Here is a 22,200-nt window from a genome sequence, read left to right as displayed (position 1 = left end):
TGTCCAGAAGGGTTAAGGCAGAGCCTTCAGTTTTCAGGCTCCTCTCCTGTGGAACCAGTTCCCATTTTGGGTTTGAGGGGCAGAAACCCTCTCTAGCTTTAAGTTTAGACTTAAAACTTTCCTTTTTGATACAGCTTATACTTAGGGCTGGCTCAGGTGGCCCTGAACCATCCTGTAGTTATGCTGTTATAGGCTGCTGGGGAACCTCGTGAAGCACTGAGCTTCTTTCCTCTCACTCCTTAACTCTCTGTACATCTCACCATTATATCTCATTAACCTCATGCTATTTCTCTCCCACCGTTTTTGCTAATTGTCTATTAACTCCCCATGCAGATCCCTCGCTCACAGTTTCTGTTCTTTCTTTTGGAGATGTCCCGTCATGGAGCTGCATGTCTCTGCTCTGTGATTGTTGGCCCCACCATCAGTTAATGTTTTGGATCTCTACGCTGTCCTTTTCTCTCTCTGCTCTCCTCTCACCCCAAGCGGTTGAGACAGATGCTCCGCCCACCTCTGAGCTTGGTTCTGCCGGAGGTTTCTTCCTGTTAAAAGGGAGTTCTTCCTTCCCTCTATTGGAGGTTTTTCTCCCTTAAAGAGGAGTTTTTCCTTCCTAGGCTTACGTGGGAATTGTTGAATTGTTGGGTTTCTCTGTATAATATTGTAAAGTTCTGCTGTAAGTACTTTAATGTGTTAAGTGCCATGAAATAACCTGTGTTGTGATTTGGCGCTCTATAAATAACATTTTATTAAAATTGAATTGAATTAAGATTAGCATTAAAAATGGAAGCTGGAGGACACACCTAGATGCTATTTGTCCAAAATTCTCAGGCTCAGTTATGATGGTAATATACCCCCAATTAACCTAAAAACCTTTGGGTTAATTCAGGTTAAAAATCAGTAGCATTGTTAGCATGGGGACGTGTTTTATTTTAAATCAGAATATAATGGTGATTGGTGAACCCAATTACAGGCAAGGGACAAAAGATAGGATTTGCTCTCAAAATACGGTTTCTTGAAGTAACGTGTGTGGTAGGTGAGTTTAGACGAGGCGGGAGGAGGAGCAGTAGAGGTGGTGATGTTGAATGATGAGGCAGGCAGGGACTGGAGTTGTGAACTAAAGGTTGAGAGTGGTGAAGTAGGCTGGCAGTAAAGCGAGTGAGGCAGCGGATGAGGTTCTGCTCTGGCCCGGCACACCTGCTTCCACTTTAGGTAATCAATGCGAGAGAGAGCGAGAAGGCTAACAAGCAGCCACTAATTGTTGGATGAGGCAGCTGCAGCAGGCGTAATCACCATGATAAAAAGAAAGGTACATACAATTCAAAATAGATAATAATTTGAATTAGCTGCATGACATATCCTAAATGTGTCCAACCACATTGTTTTTCTATGATAGTGCCTCAGCTTTAAAGAATTGCCGTGATGGTGCTTATTCTCAGTGGGTCTGTGGAGCAAATTTTCCATTGAAAACATAAGCTGCCCATCCATTGTTCAATTTCCCTTTCGACTACTTTTGAGGACGTAGATGTGTTGAAATACATTTTATGTAAGGTCACCTATGGTGTTGGGAAATTCATTGTAACGATATCAATACATAGCAGGCTAGTGGACAGAATAAATGAATGAAAAAAAAAAATTGGTGTAATGCAGATGGTTATTCTCTATTTGTGCACTGAATTTGCACAAAAATACCCTTTGTTTCCCAACCCTGGTTAATATTACATATTGAGTAGGAGTATTTAAAAGGAAAAATTTAAAATTGAATCCCATGAGTCAAAATATAAATATTTCCTCATGAAGAAATATGTTAATGCTACTTACCACTTTTACGCTGTACAAAGTTAAATGCAAGGAGTTTGTAAAATGCATACATTTTTTTTTTTATGAGGAAGTTTCTAATGGTGTCAACATGAATGATATAAGAGGGTACATTTGGACAGGTGACTAACCAAAACAAAATGTATTTTTTTCACATCAACTTTTGAGTACATTCACCTCAGTAGGTGTTAAATTGACAATAGTTTCACATGAAATAGATTTTAGGTTAGGTTACATGATAAGAAGACACAAAAAAGGAAGAAAGAAACAGGGTAAATATGGCAGAGACATTCAATATGCAAGTATAGCAAGTAAAAAAATGTGTCGTGTTAAAGTATGTTTTGACACTATAAAGTTTCAAAGTTCACAACAAGAAGGACCCATGCACACAACAAACAGGCAGGTGTTGGATAACCAAGATCTTTACTTACAGACACAATATCAGACAAACACAAAGTCCAAAGCTACAAAAAAAATGACAAAAAAAAAAAAAGTCACAGGAAAAAAAAAAAATCCCAAACTAGTGCCAACTAGTGACGTCACGAGGTGTGCCGACGCTTCGAAGCGTGTGTGGAGTAACGGAGGGGGCGTTTCCTCGAAGCGTGTGTCGAGGCTTGCTTCATTTAGGGGAGGAGCCAAAAATGATGACGTCCGAAGCCTCGCTGCCGGCTGTACCACGTGACTGCTTCGGGAAGTGGTTCAGGTGTTGCCGGGAGGTTTGACAGCAATATAAACTCTTCAGGCTCCATTCAAAATGTGGGTTGTTGGTGGAGAGTTGAGGTCAGTTGAGAGTTTGGATAGTTTGGAGAGTTTAGAGAGAGAGAGATAGTTTGGAGATTTAGGAGAGTGAGGAGAGAAGGAGGTGATAAGATGGAGCCAGCTGGGAAGAGGAGGATTTCCCCTGTGTGGGAACACTTTGATTTGATAACTCCTAATAAGGTAAGCTATATCTAACTCTATTTCAGACACATTAGGTTTGCTTATCAAGAACTGTATTTTTCACAGTTTCTTATTTTATTCAAAGGTGAGTTGGGGTACAATAACAACACCTCATCCATGCTGAAGCGTTACCATGCCTTGCATGAGAATAAGGAGGAAACTGGAGCTTCACCCAGCCAAGGTAAGTCATTACAATATTACAAATGCACCATCACAATTTGTCCCTGTTCACTTTTGTTTATTGTGCAAATAAAGACAGGTAACAGACACTGTGTTTATTCTCTTTTAACCAGCCACCAGAAAACAAGAGGTGGATGAAGCCCTCGTCTCCATGATAGTGAAGGACACACAGCCCTTCAGTATTGTGGATGATGTTGGATTCAGGGCATTTGTGTCCAAACTGGATCCTAATTATGTCCTCCCTACAAGGCAGGTATGTATGGGTGCATGCATGAAACAAATGAGTACTTTATTGTGTCTCACAGTTCAGCACTATATATTTTTTCCTTTAGGCTCTGAAGGCCACGGTGGAGGCCAAGTATGAGTCAGCTAAGGAGAAGGCTGAGGCTAAAGTGGAAAAGGTGGCTGCTGTTAGCTTTACTTCTGACATGTGGACATCCACAAAACCAAAAACTGTTGAGAAACTGTTATTTCTGAATAAAAATGAATAAAATGTCCCCTGTCCTGTACATCATTGTCCAAGTTACACAAGCATATTCAGTCCCCTCTTCCTAGTTCCACAAGCACTTTCACTGTCCTCTGCCTGCTTAAGTTCATGACATTTTCCTAAAGTGACAGAAAAACATTATTACACAACCTGCCATATCATATGATACTACCATTTTGGGAAAATTTACACACACAGAATACATTCAAAAGATATTTTATTATGCACATATGTGATAATTTATGTACAGAAATTATTTGGTCATACATTTTTGTAATTCATAGTCATTCCCAACAGCCATAACAGACACAAACATTCAATGCATCACATGTGGTTCAGATACAGCTGCCTGTCATTATACACTTGGCCAGTAGGTGGTTTCGTGTTCACATGAAGCTTCGAGTAATGAACCCTTTCTCGAACCAATTGGCTGAAGTGGTTCGATGCCTCATGAGGCTTCATCTCACCATCACTAGTGCCAACAAATGACACCTAAACTGTAACCTTTAAATGGAAGTGTTGACTCCAGCAACTAATGTTTTCAGACTGGGAGTATATATACTGACTGATCACTAAGTGACTGCACCTGCAGCTGATTGGGGAAGTGGGAGCAGGTGAGGTGTGTGTGGCAGGCAGCAGACTGAGCACGGAGGGACTGAGGACCTCTGGTGGATGGAAGGAGTGATACATACACACGCGCCATAACACAATTAATTTAGTTGAACAAATGTGGACATTTTGATGCTATATTTTTATATATATTTCAAGTATATTATGTTTAATGCACATGGGAGAGGTTTTGCAAAAGAAAATGAACATGATTAAATATTTAAACATATATAGTTCAGTACAGTACAGATCTCTTATTAGTACACATATGCAGTGGAGTGCCTAGCTATTTTGATAGCATTGCAATGGTAAGAATTAAATAACAAAAATATTGCATCTGACAGTCGGGCAACTAAGAAGCATCAAATATATGAAACTGTGCACACAAAATCTCCTGTTTGTATGAATTGTTGTAAATTCATAATCAATTATGAAGGCACAAAAGGGACTTTGATGATTTGCATCATTTGAGGATTCTGACATACTGGCCAAGCAAGCACTCACATTGTGAACAGTAAACATGACAACTCTGCTGAGCTAAGCTGGTATGGTATAAAAAACCAACATAATGTTTCAAATACACCAAGTGTGGCAAGAATATGGGGACATAAATTACACAGAAACATATCTTTATAATGTCCAGAAAGATGTTTCAAAAAGATGGGAAGAAGGTCAGGAATGCAGTCAGGATGCAGTCAGAATAGGTAACTGTGGACTTAGTCAGACAATTTATCAAATATGTGAACTATAAATGCACGTACTGTGGTCATTCTGAATCTGTTTAGCGTGTAATGCTTGAATGTAGGAGCTTTGACAAATAATGGAGGAGAGTGACATCATTCCTAAAGAGAGCTAAGTCAAGTATCACTTTAGGGAACCTCCTTGAGGATACTACATTGGCAATCTACATTCATCTAATACATAAACTTGAAGAAAACAGGGTTAAAAGAGGGAATCTATTTGTATGCCAATTTTCTCCACCACACTCCATTCCAGTGGGTGGTGGTGGTGATGCACCTGCAAACTGGCTGCCGATCGCCAATCAAACCACAGGAAGAAGAAGAATAAGGAGATTACCTGAATTTATTTCAGGTGTGCACCTGCACCTGGTTACATGGCTGAGGCTGACTGTGAGCTGGAAAGAGAAAGGAATTGTTTTCTCTTTTCTTTGTTTCTTTCCGTTTCACCAACTGCAGCAGATGCTAATTTATGTTTTCCTAATGTTAAGGCAACTTGAAGACGGAAACACCCATCAAGTAATGTTGGTTTAAACAGACAACACATATCACTATGGTGAGAGCTTTGATGAGTAGTATCCTATGGTCTTATAGATTTTAAAATATGAATTTGTGTTCATTAAAATAGCAAGTTAATTCCACGCAATCTTATTTCTTAACTGGGTTTACCCACTATAATTTGGGGCAAGGAATGCCACACGATACGTACCCCGGTGCTTGTTTAAGATGGTTTTGTTGAATGACAGTGCTTTTGATTTCAGAATATGTTGTGCCAAAGTGTTACGGTTTATTCATAACCTGACCCACAAGAAGCCTCTGGAGCCAGAAGGTGAAGAGTCTAACTTCTGCCGATGTCTGACCACCCTGGACCTGGTGGGCCTGGGTGTTGGCAGCACACTTGGAGCCGGGGTTTACGTGCTGTCAGGAGAGGAGGCAAGGGAAGTAGCCGGCACGAGCATCATCCTCTCCTTCCTAATTGCAGCAGTGGCTTCAGTCTTTGCAGGGTTGTGTTACGCTGAGTTTGGAGCCCGCGTCCCAAAGACAGGCTCAGCCTATCTATGTGACTGAAGAAGTGTGGGCATTTGTGACTGGCTGGAATCTACTGCTGTCCTATGTCATTGGTAAGTAAAACACATGTTTTCCAGACAGTGAACTGGATAAACTTGCACAAACAAGAATTTGCACTGTCCATTAGTTTATTGGCTTTGATCTGTTTAAAACAGTCTTAGTTCTCAGCACATTTGCAAAAATATTTGTAAAACCAATTATTTAAACTAAGAAAAACTATCCATTTCTGACATGCATGACAAAATATGTCATTTAGTATGTTGGATGTTGCCATTGTAGATAAGACAGTTCTGTCTTCAGAAGGGCAAAGGTATGACTCGAAATGAATATATCAATGTGTTTGTAGTTTGTAATTATGGAGCTGTCACAAAGATTGTGATTATTTGAGCTGATTACGATCATTTTGCGTAACTGTTAATTGTTTCTAATCATTTGTATAAAAACAGCTGGTTGAAAATAACAAATCATTCCATTTCCATAGCATTTCCCAACATGCTACTTGAGGCCTGCACATATTTGTTGCTGCACATCCCACAGATGCTTGATCAGATTTAAGATCTGGAGAATTTTAAGGCGAAGTCAACACCTAGAACTCTTAGTCATGTTCCTCCAACTATTTCTTAACACTATTTGTAGAGCTGCAGTGCACATTATTCTGCCGAAAGAACGCCACTCCAATCCAAACGGCAAGCAGCGGTGACATCACCCATTGGTTTGTGAACGGCCGTTATGAAGCCTCGACTTTGGATTTTGGCTGGCGCCATCTTGCTAGTTCGGCCCGGTTTGGCAGGGAGTGACCATATTTGGGAGAAATAGGGGCGAGCAAGTGGGGATCTGACTTGATCTGATTGGAAACCCAGAGATACTATGTCCTGCCCACCAGTAGCCGTAACCTGATGTCACCACAGGCCTATTAATCAAACGGAGTAATGTGGGTAATTTCCTTAGGCTAGGTCTGCAGAAATGCAGACTTACGGAAAGGATGCTTAAAGGGCTCAAAATGTCTGCCAGAGAGCCCTCATGGACTTGATGATTTGACAGTGGGACAGTCCCAAACCTTAGTGGGAACGCGCCTCAAAGTCTGTGAGGGTGGACATTGGGATTGGGCCTTTCTTTGGACCACTTTTGGTCAGTATTAATGACTGCATACGAGGAACATCCCTCGAGGTCTGCAGTTTTGGAGATGCTCTCCCCCAGTTATCTCGTCAGCGCAATTTGGCCCTTACTCTTTCCCATTTTTCCTGCTTCCAACACATCAACTTGAAGAACTGACTACTCACTCGCTGCTTGATTTGGTGTATGTCCAAAGTTCTCCATTCAAGCGAAGTTCAAATGTTGCAAAAAATCCTGAAAAAAAACTCCTACGATTTTAAGTAACGTTTATGTCAACGCGTCTATAAATATTCATTTTTCTTATCGCTTTGACTTGAAACCAAGCAAATATAAATAAAGACTGTGGGTCAGTACAAATACACCCACATTTGATGGAAAGTGATATATTGTTTATTTTCCAAGATCAGTAATCATACAACCATCTTGATAACATGAACACCTAACATTAAATAATGAATATGCGAATCTTTCCCATCTCTCTTAGAATAATTCAGACCTAAAGACCTCTGTGTTCGTATTAATTGTTGAATAATGTTCAGAAAAAAATTATAAACCATGTGTTAAATAGTTTTGAATTGGGCTGTTTTTTGTAGTTACCATATAGGATAACTATTATATGTGTTTGTTCTTCTTGGGAACATCTAGTGTAGGGAAAGCCTGGACCGGGGCCTTTGATGACCTGATTCATGTTATTGCTGAAACTTTGGGCCAACACACACCAATGGACTCACCTGGCATGGCTCCATATCCAGACTTCTTTGCTGCTGGGCTGATCATGTTACTTGCAGGTGATATTTGCAATTTTGCTTTTAAAGATTTTAAAGTATTGAAAATGCAACATGTTCTTTAAGGTGGAATTTAGTTACAATTTACACTTTTTTATTTATTTTTTTTATTTTCAGGTGTACTTGCATTTGGTGTGAAGGAGTCTGCAGTCATCAATACTGTTTTTACAGCAGTAAATGTGGTTGTGTTGATTTTTATCATCGTCTCCGGCTTTATAAAAGGTGACATCACCAACTGGCGCATCACTCATGAGACTATTCTCAATGCAACTCGACAAATGGAGTAAGTTACTTTCATGATATTATTATTATTATTATTAGGGCCCGAGCATCGGTGCGAAAGCCCTATTGTTTTTCGTAAAAATGTTCTTAGTCGTTGTCGTTCTTCTTAGTCGTTAGTCCCTCTTGCGTGAAGTGATTTGCCTTTTTGGAAGCTTTATCATATTCAAAAACTCATGAAAGTGGATACACATATGTCTCCCAGCAAAAAATGTTGTATTCTGGTGGAGTTGCGAGTGGGCGTGGCCAAATGGCTCGAGAGCGCCCCCTAAAGAGATGCCCCGGCGGCCACATTTACCTAAATTCACAAAATCTGGTGGACATGTGTATCACACCTAGACGCACAAAAGTTACATTGCACCATTACGTCAACTCGACAGGAAGTCCACCGTTTTTAATTTAGTCGCCATTTTCGGCGATTCTTACACATTGTATTTTGTCGAACTTGTCCTAAGGATTTTGTCGTACCGACTGGAGACAGGAAACGAGACAAAAATGGCAACTTTAAGCGGGGATGCGCGGTCCCTCACGCGCTGCACGTCGGGGAGACGGCTTAGGGGAGGCGGCGCGCAGGAGTGCGAGGGCCCGTACATCACTGCTTGCGGTTTTAATTATTATTATTCAAATTATGATCAACTAGTTATTCATATGGTCACTTTACCTAATATACTGAAATACATTTCCTCACTTACTTTTAATGGTATTTGATAAAAGCCTTAAAGACAGCCCCTGATAATTCAGAGCCAACCTGGCACCATATTTAGGCCAGGTCCAAATGACTTAAATACATTGTTTTTATAGGTCCCTGTGACAGTATATCTTAAACGATGTAATCTCCAAGTCAAGGTTTGGTATTATTAATTTAAGGTTATTTTAAGCTGGGCCGGGTTTCTTGTGTTGTAGATGGAGAAAATGCAGAATTGTTCACTCACTATTGCAACATAAGTTTCCCTTTGCCCTATCGCTGCCAGCGTTGTTACTTGGTTCTGTATCTGACCAGTTTTGACTGAACCCTGCAGTAGGTTTCTTTTTCTAAATTAATTGTACTCATTTATTTTTGGTAGACTTCCCACATGTATTTTTCTTGACAGATATCTCCACTTTAGTTTTGAGTTTTACTACAAAACGAGCTTAGAAACAACATTAGAAAAATACCACTGATACAAATTGTAAATCTTTCAAGAAACAATGTTCAGGTTATCAAGATAATTGATGCCTTGCTCTCAACAACATGCATACTACTATATGTATTCCATAGGACTGAGTTTCTCATGTGTTGAGTGCTTTAGAATAGTCACCCAGAAAAATCAGGACTCTGAATCTGGAAATAGATGTATGCAATGCATAAGATTTCTATATATCCTCCAAGCTTCTGATTGTTTCTCGCTGCCACCATGTAAATAGCAAATGTGAAAATTCACGTAAAAATGTACACTTATGTATAATAATAATAATAAGCCTATTCTTCTTTTGTACAGGAACCTTACTGTGGCCCAAAATGAAACCACTGAACTGTACGGTACTGGTGGCTTCTTCCCATTTGGCTTTGATGGAACTTTGGCAGGGGCAGCAACCTGTTTCTACGCTTTCGTTGGATTTGACTGCATTGCCACAACCGGTAATCTTGAGAAGGATTATGTATGAAGAGAATGTATATTTTGTATGACTTGACTAAATACACACCTCCTTTACATTGAGCCAAAACATAGATTATCCCCTACTACCGAATATGTTGGTTCTGCTAGTGCCACCAAAACAGCTCCGACCTGCTGAAGCATCGCCCTAACAAGAGTTTTGTATGTGCCTAATGGCACCAACATATTAGCAGCAGATCCTGCAATTTGCTCACATGGATCAGACTTATCCCAGTACATCCCCCACCACCCTGTTGCTGGTTCATGGTTCATCCCTCGTCGGACCACTGTTTGGTGGGTACTCATTACTGCTGGCCAGAAGCATTGCACAAGGCTTCCCATTTCAGAGATGCTACGACTCAGTTATCCAACCATAAAGATTTGGCCTCCAGAGAGCTGACTGTTGACCGAACATCTAACATGTCCCCTACCATTGACAGCTGTTGGAGAAAAACTAGGAAGTATAACATTATTTGATCTGCTTTTTTAGGCGAGGAGGTGCAGAACCCACACAAAGCTATACCCGTTGGGATTGTGGTGTCCCTGCTCATCTGCTTCTTGGCCTATTTTGGCGTATCAGCTTCCCTGACCCTTTTGGTGCCCAATTATCTGCTCGACACCCACAGTCCACTATCTGTGGCCTTTGAGTACATTGCTTGGGAGCCAGCAAAATATGCTGTAGGATCCCTTTGTGGACTTTCAACAAGGTACAGTTCTGTTGTCCTATAAATCAGGCTTTCAGTAAAGTGTCAAATTAATTGCTCATCCAAGAATGGTAGACCTGTCATTATGGTATGGGAGTAAATATGGGTTAGAGTGAAGAGTATAGGCAAAAAATAAATGATCACGGGAATTACAATCAAAAAAATGTTTTCTGTGAAATATTGTTGCAATTAGCTGATGAAGTTCCTACGTCCTCAGCTTTTGTTCTTACAAATGGTCTACAATTGACATTTTGTTCTCTGGTAAAAAGCTTAATATCCTGTCCTTTGTTCAAATATAGAATTGCTACTTGCACAATCTGATGACCAAAATAAAGTGTTTATATTTGGACACTTGAATATACACTGTAGTTGTGACATACAATTATGAATAACACCATACAACAAATAACTTTCAGGCAGTACCAGTGGTTTAGTGTTGCACTTCCTTTAGGTTTGGAGACTCAAAAGAGATGGATTGGAGAACATTTACCTGTCAAAATCACAGTAACAAGGCCAAGTAATGTAGACTATCTGTATAGATTTGTATTTACCATGGTGGCATTGTCAGGGTTATTTTGTCAGAATAGAGAAAATCATAGCTGGAGCAAAAGGAGACTATCCATTTCTTATCATAGGCTGAGTTGTACTAATCATCATAGTAAAGTTATTTTTATCTGTAAAATCTGTTGACAGCATGACAGTGCAAACTGGGTGTCCAATATGGAACTGAATGTATAACCTGTTGGCAAGCTCTCCCTTCTCTTCTGATATGGTTCTTCCACAGTCTCCTGGGAGTGATGTTTCCAATGCCACGGGTGCTGTTTGCCATGGCCAGAGACGGCCTGCTCTTCAGGCCACTCCGCTACATGAGCTCCCGGCAAAGTCCTGTCTTAGCCACACTGACGTCGGGAGCTATGGCCGGTAAAGGCAGCTGCAGCTATATATGCAACAACTCTAAATTCATCAGGAATTATGTTACTTTTGGCCCAATCCACACCTCTTTGTCACCAGTGAACAAAGTTGTGTCCCCCTTACAATATAATTCTAACTTGTCACAAACCTGCAACAACAAATGTTTGTTTAATTATTGTAAGTAATATTATTACCTAACCGAAATGTGTTTTTGTTCTCTTCCTTCAACGATACCTTAACTGTCATAAGCACAATCTTTTTCTAAATGTAACCCTACTGTGGATGCAATATGGAGACTGTAGAATGAAAACACTTTATCACTGGCCAATATGGTTGTGAAGATTAGGTGTATTTTGTTGATCAAAAGGGAAAAGCTGTGATATTCTGCCATAGATCAGTTATCAAAGCTGTGCATGTCTTAATGTGCAGTTTTTGACTGATATATTGTTCTTTACAAGTTTAGTTGTATGGAATACTTCCCTATTTACCTGAAAACTGCGTGATAGATTAATAGAATGATTATTTTATTATTGGATTTATTTAGTTTTATTTATTCTTCCAGAGAACAAATTTAGTCCATCTAAAAGTCAGAAAATTGTCAAACATTTCAGATTGCTTGTTTAGTCCAAATAATAGTCCAAGGTTCAATAATTTGTCATTTACAATGATAAAATAGCAGCAGGTCAAGTACTGGTCTATTAGCCGTTTGAGCTTGGAGAACATGAGTCTTTGTAATTAAAAGCAAATATTTAAGCAGTGAGATTTTTTTTACATTTTTTTTTTTTACCAATGGAGCACAAGTTACTTGAAAAGGTTAGATTAGTAACATGCACCGTATTTGGATGTCTTTGCAGCTTTCATGGTCCTGTTATTTGACCTAAAGGCACTGGTAGACTTGAGTTCCATTGGGACCATCTTTGCATACACTATGGTTGCTGTTTGTATTCTCATATTAAGGTATGTACACTGTATAAATAAATGTGAACATATTCTGTTTAAGAAGTGAATTTAAAATGTAAAACTATTTTAGAAATAAAGATCACCTCCCAATTCCATAATTTTCCATTCAAAAATGTTTAGTTACCCAAAAAATGTATTTATGCTTTCTGTCTCATAAGTAGAAGACCATACTCAGTGTGTGCAATGCAGGTTTAGTTTTTCACATCACACACATGCCCCTATGTGATTGCCTATCAGGCAAAGGCCCAGAACACACAGACTGATGCACAGCTGTGGCTTGCCATGCATTTAAAGTGTGATGTCACAAATCCTGCTGATAAGCTTGCCTGAAAATTTTAATTGAAGTCAGAGGAACTTTCAGCAGATGAATCTAATAATAATTTAGTCTCAAACTTGGTACACACGATTCTGCAAATTAAAGGTAAAATAACAAAGATATAACAGCTGAAATATATTTCTCAGCAGAGAAGAACTTAAAAAGCTTGATTTATTTTGCCTACTTATAAAAGTCCTACATTAACTTTTTTTTTCATCTCGGGTACAAAGAAGATGCAAATTTTGTCCACAGACCAGAACAGTTTATAGCAATGGGGCTGTTCCAGCCTCCATCTCGACCCACCCACCGCACCTCTAAAAATGTCAACATAGTCACCATCATTATCGGTGAGTCATCCTTTATCACTGTTTTGTTTGCTTTTTTCCTTGTCAGAACTTGTCAGAAAACATAGCCCACTGGGGCATCCAGGAACAGTCAAAACTCTGCCTTGTAGTATATGGAACAACTTTAATGTTAGTGGGCGGTGACAAACTAACAGTGGCACCTGCCATTAGGAATGGCATATGCCGCTGCACCGCTAGTGGCAAACAATTAGCCACTTTTTGATCTTGGCTTCTCCCTGAAAAGTTTTCTGCATGGGCACTTCTTGTTGCCACCTGTACTCTTTCTCGAGTCACAGAAGCCTGCATAGAAACCTTTTTGACTATTATAAATGTTGAAATGAAACTAGATTTAAATGTTGGTTTGTCCTAACAGTTCTGATCGCTTCCCAGTGTTCCTAGTGATTGTTTTAAGTGTGCTGCTGTCCAAGGCTGTGCATTCCCTTCGCAGACGAGAGCTGTGGAGCGTGTTGCTTGTCTCTGTCCTCGTGCTGACACTGGTCCTTGCCATCCTTATCATCTGGAGACAGCCACAGAGTACGTCTAAAGCTGCTTTCATGGTAAATCAGAGGGGTGATGGTGGTGGGCATTCGGCTCTTAATGCAGGATTTTATGCATCCTGAAGATTTACGCCTTTCCAGTTCCATTGGAGGAATATTTTGTTTGGTGGGTCAGTTAGTGGGCCTCACAAATGGGTAGAAATTTCATGGCAAAGACCCAGGTCAAACCCACACTGAATGACGTCTTGCATTCAGAAGAAAACGTGTTTAGAAAAGAAAAGAAAAGTAATGTCCACTTTCCCAATAAACAGATAGGTATGGTAATTACACAATGTATTGAAAGTTATATTTATTTGTGAATTTTAACTTTTTGACCTTGTTAAAGTTTAAAATCCAGCTTTAGAGGTCCTGGTAGGTTAGATTTGTTGCCTTTGGGCAGTGTGAGTCGAGCTGTTTCCCTTTGATTTCAATCTAAAGTAGGCAACCAGCCGCCGGCTATTTGATGAGATGGTGGTGCAAATGCTCTGCCTGGTTGCAACTTGCAAACAGGAGAAGATGGATTAAATAGAAGCATACTTGTGCCGAATCGCATCCTTTTCTTTTTACTTCAAGTGTTATGCTATGGATTGCGACTGATATGGCTAGGAGGGTCATAGTTCAAGGTCCATTTTTGTAAAGAAGTAGTAAGTTCCAAATGTACGCATACCACATGCAACAGTACATACGTTGTAAGGGTAGCTGCAGTGCGTACTAAAAGTTAAAAAAAAAAGTATGAGAACTTGTATTTCAGTTTTTTGCCAGTAGGATGGAGCCATCTTAAAACAAGTGATAATGTAACTGTTTGCTTGTAGACAACCACAATCAGTGTATGGCATAATTTGGCTGTAAATCATGTAATGTCATACAACAAAGTCATCAGACAAGAAAACATTATTTCAGTTCAACAAGGCTTAATGCAACAAAACACTGACCTGCTAACACCAAAATAAACTGCTATAGTCAAAAAACATGAGCCTATCAGAGATCTGTTGGTGGCATCTACTCGTTCTGGGCAGAAACAGATTTTTACTGGGCAAAGTATTAAAAATGGACACATAGGCAAAATACAAACACCATTAATATACAATTAGAGAATCAGCTGAGAGAATGAATTGCCGTCTGAACAATACGGCTAAGTCAGGACTTCAACTGTGCTGGAAGGTTATCATACCAAGGCTGTATTCCATACTTCATCAGGCTCTCGAGGACTGCCTTATATAAAAAAAAATAGTAATAATAATAATAAAAACATCCTCTGCTGTGGCCTGGAGCATAGACTGTCAACATGATTCTCAGGTAAACATTTTATCGCTGTACACAAGATACTTGTAGGAGCATACATGACAAATGGAAGTGTTTCGGATGATAACGGCAATGTTGACAACTGGTTTAGGATCAAAAACCATCTCTTTACTTTTCTTCACATTCTAAATGAACAGCAGTGTGCGAAGTTGAAACTATTTCAGCAAAGCAGGATGATGTGTTTTGTCTATATAATAAACTAAGGATCATTTTTCTTTTGTTTGTTGATTGTGGTACAATCCTTCAGCTTTTATAGTCATTTTCTGTGTTGTTGGGGAAACATCATAATGTCCTTTTTAGCAACAACAACAACACACAAATGTACAGTGGGGCAAAAAAGTATTTAGTCAGCCACCAATTGTGCAAGTTCTCCCACTTAGATGAGAGGCCTGTAATTCTCATTACTCATCAAACTGAGAGACAAAATGAGAAAAAAAATTCCTGAAAATCACATTGTCTGATTTTTAAAGAATATATTTGCAAATTATGGTGGAAAATAAGTATTTGGTCAATAACAAAAGTTAATCTCAATACTTTGTTATATACCCTTTGTTGGCAATGACAGAGGTCAAATGTTTTCTGTAAGTCTTCACAAGCTTTTCACACACTGTTGCTGGTATTTTGGCCCATTCTTCCATGCAGATCTCCTCTAGAGCAGTGATGTTTTGGGGCTGTCGCTGGGCAACACGGACTTTCAACTCCCTCCACAGATTTTCTATGGGGTTGAGATCTGGAGACTGGCTAGGCCACTCCAGGACCTTGAAATGCTTCTTACGAAGCCACTCCTTCGTTGCCCGGGCGGTGTGTTTGGGATCATTGTCATGCTGAAAGACCCAGCCACGTTTCATCTTCAATGCCCTTGCTGATGGAAGGAGGTTTTCACTCAAAATCTCACGATACATGGCCCCATTCATGCTTTCCTTTACACGGATCAGTCGTCCTGGTCCCCTTGCAGAAAAACAGCCCCAAAGCATGATGTTTCCACCCCCATGCTTCACAGTAGGTATGGTGTTCTTTGGATGCAACTCGGCATTCTTTCTCCTCCAAACACGACGAGTTGAGTTTTTACCAAAAAGTTATATTTTGGTTTCATCTGACCATATGACATTCTCCCAATCCTCTTCTGGATCATCCAAATGCTCTCTAGCAAACTTCAGACGGGCCTGGACATGTACTGGCTTAAGCAGGGGGACATGTCTGGCACTGCAGGATTTGAGTCCCTGGCGGCGTAGTGTGTTACTGATGGTAGCCTTTGTTACTTTGGTCCCAGCTCTCTGCAGGTCATTCACTTGGTCCACCTGTGTGGTTCTGGGATTTTTGTTCACCGTTCTTGTGATCATTTTGGCCCCATGGGGTGAGATCTTGCATGGAGCCCCAGATCGAGGGAGATTATCAGTGGTCTTGTATGTCTTCCATTTTCTAATAATTGCTCCCACAGTTGATTTCTTCACACCAAGCTGCTTACCTATTGCAGATTCAGTCTTCCCAGCCTGGTACAGGTCTACAATTTTGTTTCTGGTGTCCTTTGACAGCTCTTTGGTCTTGGCCATAGTGGAGTTTGGAGTGTGACTGTTTGAGGTTGTGGACAGGTGTCTTTTATACTGATAACAAGTTCAAACAGGTGCCATTAATACAGGTAACGAGTGGAGGACAGAGGAGCCTCTTAAAGAAGTTACAGGTCTGTGAGAGCCAGAAATCTTGCTTGTTTGTAGGTGACCAAATACTTATTTTACTGAGGAATTTACCAATTAATTCATTACAAATCCTACAATGTGATTTCCTGGATTCTTTCCCCCCATTCTGTCTCTCATAGTTGAAGTGTACCTATGATGAAAATTACAGGCGTCTCATCTTTTTAAGTGGGAGAACTTGCACAATTGGTGACTGACTAAATACTTTTTTGCCCCACTGTATGTAAGCAGTTAGACTTGTCCTTTTATTGTTGCATTTATAATTTTCTTGTTTTATATTTTGCACAACGTGGGACTGTGAAAAACAATATTACGATATATCTGTACGTCTTTGACTGTGTGTCATGAAAAATAGTCCACTCGCTGCACATGAAGCACCCTTTTTACTGCCTTTCTTCTGACCACACAGTTGCTGTTTTAACCTGTGTTTTGCTGCATTTGAGCATAGCTTTGTATGTTGGTATTAATCAAATCAGAGTTAGCCAGAGGTGGTTTGTATTTAGCTGTGTAAGTATTTAACATTACCAGAGCATTTGTCTAAAGTCGTATTGTCTCGTGTCAATGATGTGTAATATATTAATCAACGCCGAAGAGGGATGACTTGAGTTTACAGTGGTTAAATGCCCCCCCGGAGTTCTCTGTAGTTGAAGGCGAAAACAGTCTGCTATGCAGGCTTCTACTCTCACGGCAATCCCGCTGGGTTATATATTACAATATTCACAAATTCCCTCGGGAGATAAAACGGTATCATGCTTAGGCAGAGAATTTCAACATCAGGGTTACAGAGCATTTTTCTCACTGCATTGTTTGCATTAGACATGCCTCCGCCTGTGCTCTTCCCTGACGAGTCATCCTCATCTGCACTATAGGGTGACCAGGTGTCCCACTTTGGGAGACTGCACTGCATTTTTATCCCTTGTCCTGTGTCCCACATATTGAGACAATGTCCCATATTTTGATTTGCTCTAACACTGTACTAGTATTTACTTGGTGTGGGAGTTTGTAAAGTTGCAATCAAATAGATTATATTTGTTGACTCTGTCACATGCTAAAGGCCTAACCTGTAGTCTATGTGTGTTGGAAAGATATATCAAAGCTTTAGCTGACCTCTCAGCATTGTTAACATGTCCCACAGTGTCCCACACAAACATACTCTTTTCCCTACATTCAGTTTTTTGAGGATCTGATCATCCTTCAACCAGAGAGTTGGGAATGTCCTTTTGGAGACATGTTTCTATAAGCTCCATGCTTTATGCATTTGATAACTGCTCCTGACCCACGACACCTAACAGCACCGCCTACCTTGTAAGTTTTTTCCTGCACTATTTTTCTTTTTTTAAGTCCTATACTCCCGTCATCCCTTGGGGACCTGAGCAGCTGCTACTATCATCATTCAAAATGAGTCCATCAGGACACACAAACTCACATTAATAGCATCTCCAGATTTGCCATCCTGAGGCCCAGATGCCCGTGACCTCCCCGCACCCTCTAAATGCACAGTTATTGTGATTAAAGCATGATTGGCAGTGCTGGTTATTAATTCTAATCTGGGACACATATGCGGGTTGGTGGGCAGAGGGCAGGCGGCACTGTGTGCCAGGCCGATGCCACGCAGAGGCTAATTCCCTCTGACGCACTATCAAAGCACGGTCACACACACACACACACACACATATGGCACATTTCCCCGGCACACAGACACCGCCTATAGGCATATTTTTTCCTTTAATGCACGACAAAGAGGAGAGAACGGTTACCTTTTAACAAGAAGCACTCAAACACGCACAGATTTCACAGCTCTCCAACACAAAAGTGCCATTTCCTCTAAACCATTAAGGCGCTCTGTACCTTCAAGTACATCATTTGCAGAAGCAGAATGTGTTGAACAAATCATTTCCATCTCGTAAAAAGGTCTTACATTTACCATTTCGAGGCAGGATCCCAAGTGATGGGTTATTTTCCCTCTTCCCTCGAGGTAAAAACCTTGAAGCAAATTATGTCTCGTCTGTATTAATAAGTGTCTCATCAGGTTAAAATGTCTTCTCAGCAGCCGGAGAGGGAATGGACTAAGTTTGATCATTCATCAAGGCAATGCGCGGTAATTGTAGAGTTTAATGAAAAAAACTGTCGACAGGAACTGGTTGAAAAGTATGCAGCTTAAATGCTTATAACTAGCATCACCTCCAATAATAATTGGCAAAATAAGTCATCACAAAATCACTGTGAACAAGATACATTGTCTGACAAGGACAGTAAAGTGATTCAAAGATGATTTAAGGCACACAAAAAAAGACAAATTTGTAATAAAGGTTTCTTTTTCCCAACATTCTAAATGCAGTGACAGCTCTATTAGCATGTGAGGAGGCTTGAACCAATGTTACATGTAAACAGACTATTCGTGGATAGACAGGAGGTATTCCTGCCTCTCCTGTAGGAGAGGCAGGAATACGTCAATTATATGTCAATTATATATATATATATATATAACTTCATTAATTAATGATATATAATTAATATATAATTTTATATATATATATATATATATATAATGTAGAAAAGGTCAACTTCACTGCGACGTAAAAATGTTCTAGTCTTTTCTGGTCATAATTCAGAAACAGAAGGGGATATTGTGACCATGTTTCACCTGTATGTTGAATTCTAAATTGGTGACACTAATCTTGGGTGTGTGGATTGTATAGATATTGATTATGGGTGTGACGCATCCACATTTTAGTATTTGTAGCTTCTCTGCAGCAGCATCTATATTTAAAGCATTGTCCACTGTCAATCAGCTTAATTGGCCGAGCATGTGAACACATAAGCATGTGACTTTATCACATATGTTTTGTGGGTCTGGACCTGAGTAAAACTGCAAATTGAGTGGATGGTAGAGCCTTACAATTGTGAGGCAGTAATTCTAGTTAAATATATCATTTTTACCTGAACAATAATCAGTAACTAAAACTTTCAGATAAATGTAGTGAAGTAAAAAGTACATTTACCTTTGAAATGTAGTAAAATGTAATGTAATTACAATTTCAAAAAGTACAAAATTGAAATACTGTAGCACTTAAGTAGTGTTCTTTGCTGTACTACTGTACCTCAACAAAATATGGTTATAAGTTACAAATTCAGTAATTACTGACATCACATTATGTGACTGCAACCAAATTTACAGTGAGAATTCCTAAGGAGCGCAGCAAAGTTTGATGTCATTACATTCTCCGAATCCTACTGGTTTTTTTCTACTTAAAGAATAAAAAAGATTCAGTTATGGTTATGCTAAATGACCCAAAGACAGATTACAAACTTGACAAAGCAGGCAACTACCAAGGATCAAAGACACTAAAGGAGTCCCAAAAGCACCGGATTCAGTATAATCTGAGTTGATATAAATGTATTATTTATTGGCAAATTATTAGAAATATTGACAATTGAAGTACAATATCAATTATGTTACTAAATCTATAGTGGGGATCAATATGGGCCCAGCAAACTTTTGCACTGGGGCCTCCAGGATTTTAATTTTGGAGCATATAAAGTTCTGCTGGCAAAGACTGGGGCACTAACTCATCTGGAGATTGAGTACATTGGAGGTAGAAGCTTAAATAGTGAAGTAAGAGAGCTTAGGCTCCAGTGGAGGCATTACGGTGCATTATTGTGGCGGGTCGTAAACAGTATGCAGTCCAGGATTGAGGGGAGAGCATTTTAACAGGCTGCCATGATCTGCACGTCAGCGTTTAATGACAGCAGCCCTGCTGCACTAATAAAGCGTCTCTCTCTCTCTCACACACACTCTCTCTCACTCTCACACAACAATTCTAAATGTTGCTGAAAATGGTATCATGAGCCACTGAGGCTTAAATTAGGATAAAACAGGAATTTAATTATATTCTTAACTTTACTTTTGATAATTCTCTCTTGACTGTTTCCTTCTCTACTTCCATTTTCTCCTTCTTCCCCTTATTCTACTTTTTTCTCTCCTTCCTTCTTTTACCTCACCTGTTTCTTTCTTCTGTTCTATCTCCTCTAAATTACAACGTGTAATCCGTTTGCTCCTCTTCTCCGCCTCACCCTCTTTTCTCCTCTCCCTCTTCTCCCTGATCTTCATCAGCACATCTGGAGGTGTCATTTGCAACACCTGTACCCTCAGGGGGTGACACACACACACACACTAATTCTAGCATCGTGTCATTACGCTAATGTTATTTTTATGTGAATTCAACATGAAAAGGTAGGGGAGGACAGAAAAGACAAAAAGTAACATAAGGGAGTTAAAAAAAAAAAAAAAAAAAAAGGGGAAACAGTGTCCAAGGAGCAGAAAGCAATCTTTCATTTATTCAATTAGCTAACAAGGTGAGGGAGCCAGATGCCGACAGAGGATTGATAGCAGGGAAAAACTTCTCTCAGCAGGCAACGCTTACTCAGGACTTTTACTCCCGTTTCTCTTTTCTTCTCTCAGTCGTTCCCTTTATTCGCTAGGAAGGTTCAGCTGGGAAAAGAAAGGAAACTGAAGGGAGGAGACTTCGAGGATGACCTTGAGCAGCTCTTCTCTGTCTTGGAAGGAATATCAGGAAACATATGAAGACAAAAAGATATAAAAATATACAAAATGTGGAAATATTTATGATTTACCTGTCAGATTAAGGTTTTACATTCAAACATATAAGTGTTTATAAAAAATTAAAAAAAAAAAAAGCTTTTTGAAAGATTAAACAACACAGCTGAGACCTGAGATTCTCAAAAATGTATTTGGAAGGGAACTCTACTGGGGTCAGGTATAAGTAAAAAGCTGCTTGCACATGAATGCATGAGTCAAAATAATTTAACTACTGTATAAAACTCACAGTGGCCATTTTTCTGCCTTGAGTTTGTGACCACTCCTGCTACAAAGAAAGTACACAAACAAAGAAAAGCAGGATCACCGCTTTTGTCAATTATGCCTTAAAGCTTTGGAACTGTGGATATCAGGGAAACGAGCTCAGTAAATACTTTGAAAAGAAAGCTTAAAACATCTCTTTACCTTAAACTTTTTATTTTATCCATACTCTTATCAGTCTGGTTATTTATCAATACTTTTTTTTGGCTCTTCTCAGAATACTTATATTCAAAACAATGACAAAATCTTGTTTTCACAACATCAATAGAAATGTCAATATAAACTCAATAAGATCTCACTTATATTCTTGTCATCAAAATAGTGAATGAAGTTTAGATAGTATAAAGGATACATAGTCTGCCGAATCAATCACTATACAATCCATTGTTAGTCCTCTGTCCTCCCTCTGCTGCAGGTTTTACTGAGAAACAAAGTAGAAACAAGAACATATTTACTTCGTAGCTATGTTTTCTCTGCAACCTTATTGTAATACACCAAATGCAGCATGTGAATATTTTTTTCAGATTTCATGCAAAGTTAGTGAAATTGATTAGTAAATGGATTTTAAAGATAATGAAATCAATGTATTATAGCAGGAGTCTCCAAACGCTTTTCCTCTAAGCGCTTCTTTGATACCAAGATGATCTACTGGCTGGAGACCCCTTGTATCATAGTTTATATATCTGGTAAATAGATGCTTCGTAGTCAATGCTCTCTACATTTTTGTTCACAAGTCTAGAGCCTGGGGCACTGGCTCCGTGGCGTGTGCATGGATGTTGCGAAACATCTTGAATTTAATTTTGCTGTCCATGTTAACAGAGTAACAGCCTGCTTAGACTGTGTAGCTGAGAGGTATGTCATGTGTGAGACATACCTCATATCTGCAGTGTATCATTTAGAGAACAGATGAGAA

The 22,200-nt window shown here is 39.5% G+C and overlaps 1 protein-coding gene and 1 long non-coding RNA gene across 2 annotated transcripts; both read left to right on the top strand.

Annotated features, from left to right (window-relative positions):
• Positions 1-2,527: 2,527 nt before the first annotated feature.
• LOC138615893 (uncharacterized) lies at positions 2,528-3,128 on the top strand. The gene is made up of 3 exons (XR_011310562.1): positions 2,528-2,579; positions 2,634-2,932; positions 3,045-3,128. It is a non-coding gene; the product is annotated as an uncharacterized lncRNA (long non-coding RNA).
• Positions 3,129-5,490: 2,362 nt separating this feature from the next.
• On the top strand, positions 5,491-20,993 carry LOC138615913 (cationic amino acid transporter 2-like). The gene is given in 11 exon segments (XM_069689792.1): positions 5,491-5,819; positions 5,821-5,884; positions 7,580-7,733; positions 7,848-8,013; positions 9,488-9,627; positions 10,134-10,350; positions 11,132-11,268; positions 12,114-12,261; positions 12,788-12,882; positions 13,270-13,436; positions 20,871-20,993. Coding segments are annotated over 11 exon segments (1,740 nt in total).
• The last annotated feature ends 1,207 nt before the right edge of the window (positions 20,994-22,200 follow it).

Source organism: Brachyistius frenatus, unplaced genomic scaffold (assembly GCF_029030835.1).
Source record: "Brachyistius frenatus isolate BFR_SWC_R1_liver_20210118 unplaced genomic scaffold, ASM2903083v1 Contig_8, whole genome shotgun sequence".
NCBI classification, from domain to species: Eukaryota; Metazoa; Chordata; class Actinopteri; family Embiotocidae; genus Brachyistius; species Brachyistius frenatus.
The sequence above is the reverse complement of the archived record's forward strand: the minus strand, read 5'-3'. Positions and strand labels throughout refer to the sequence as shown.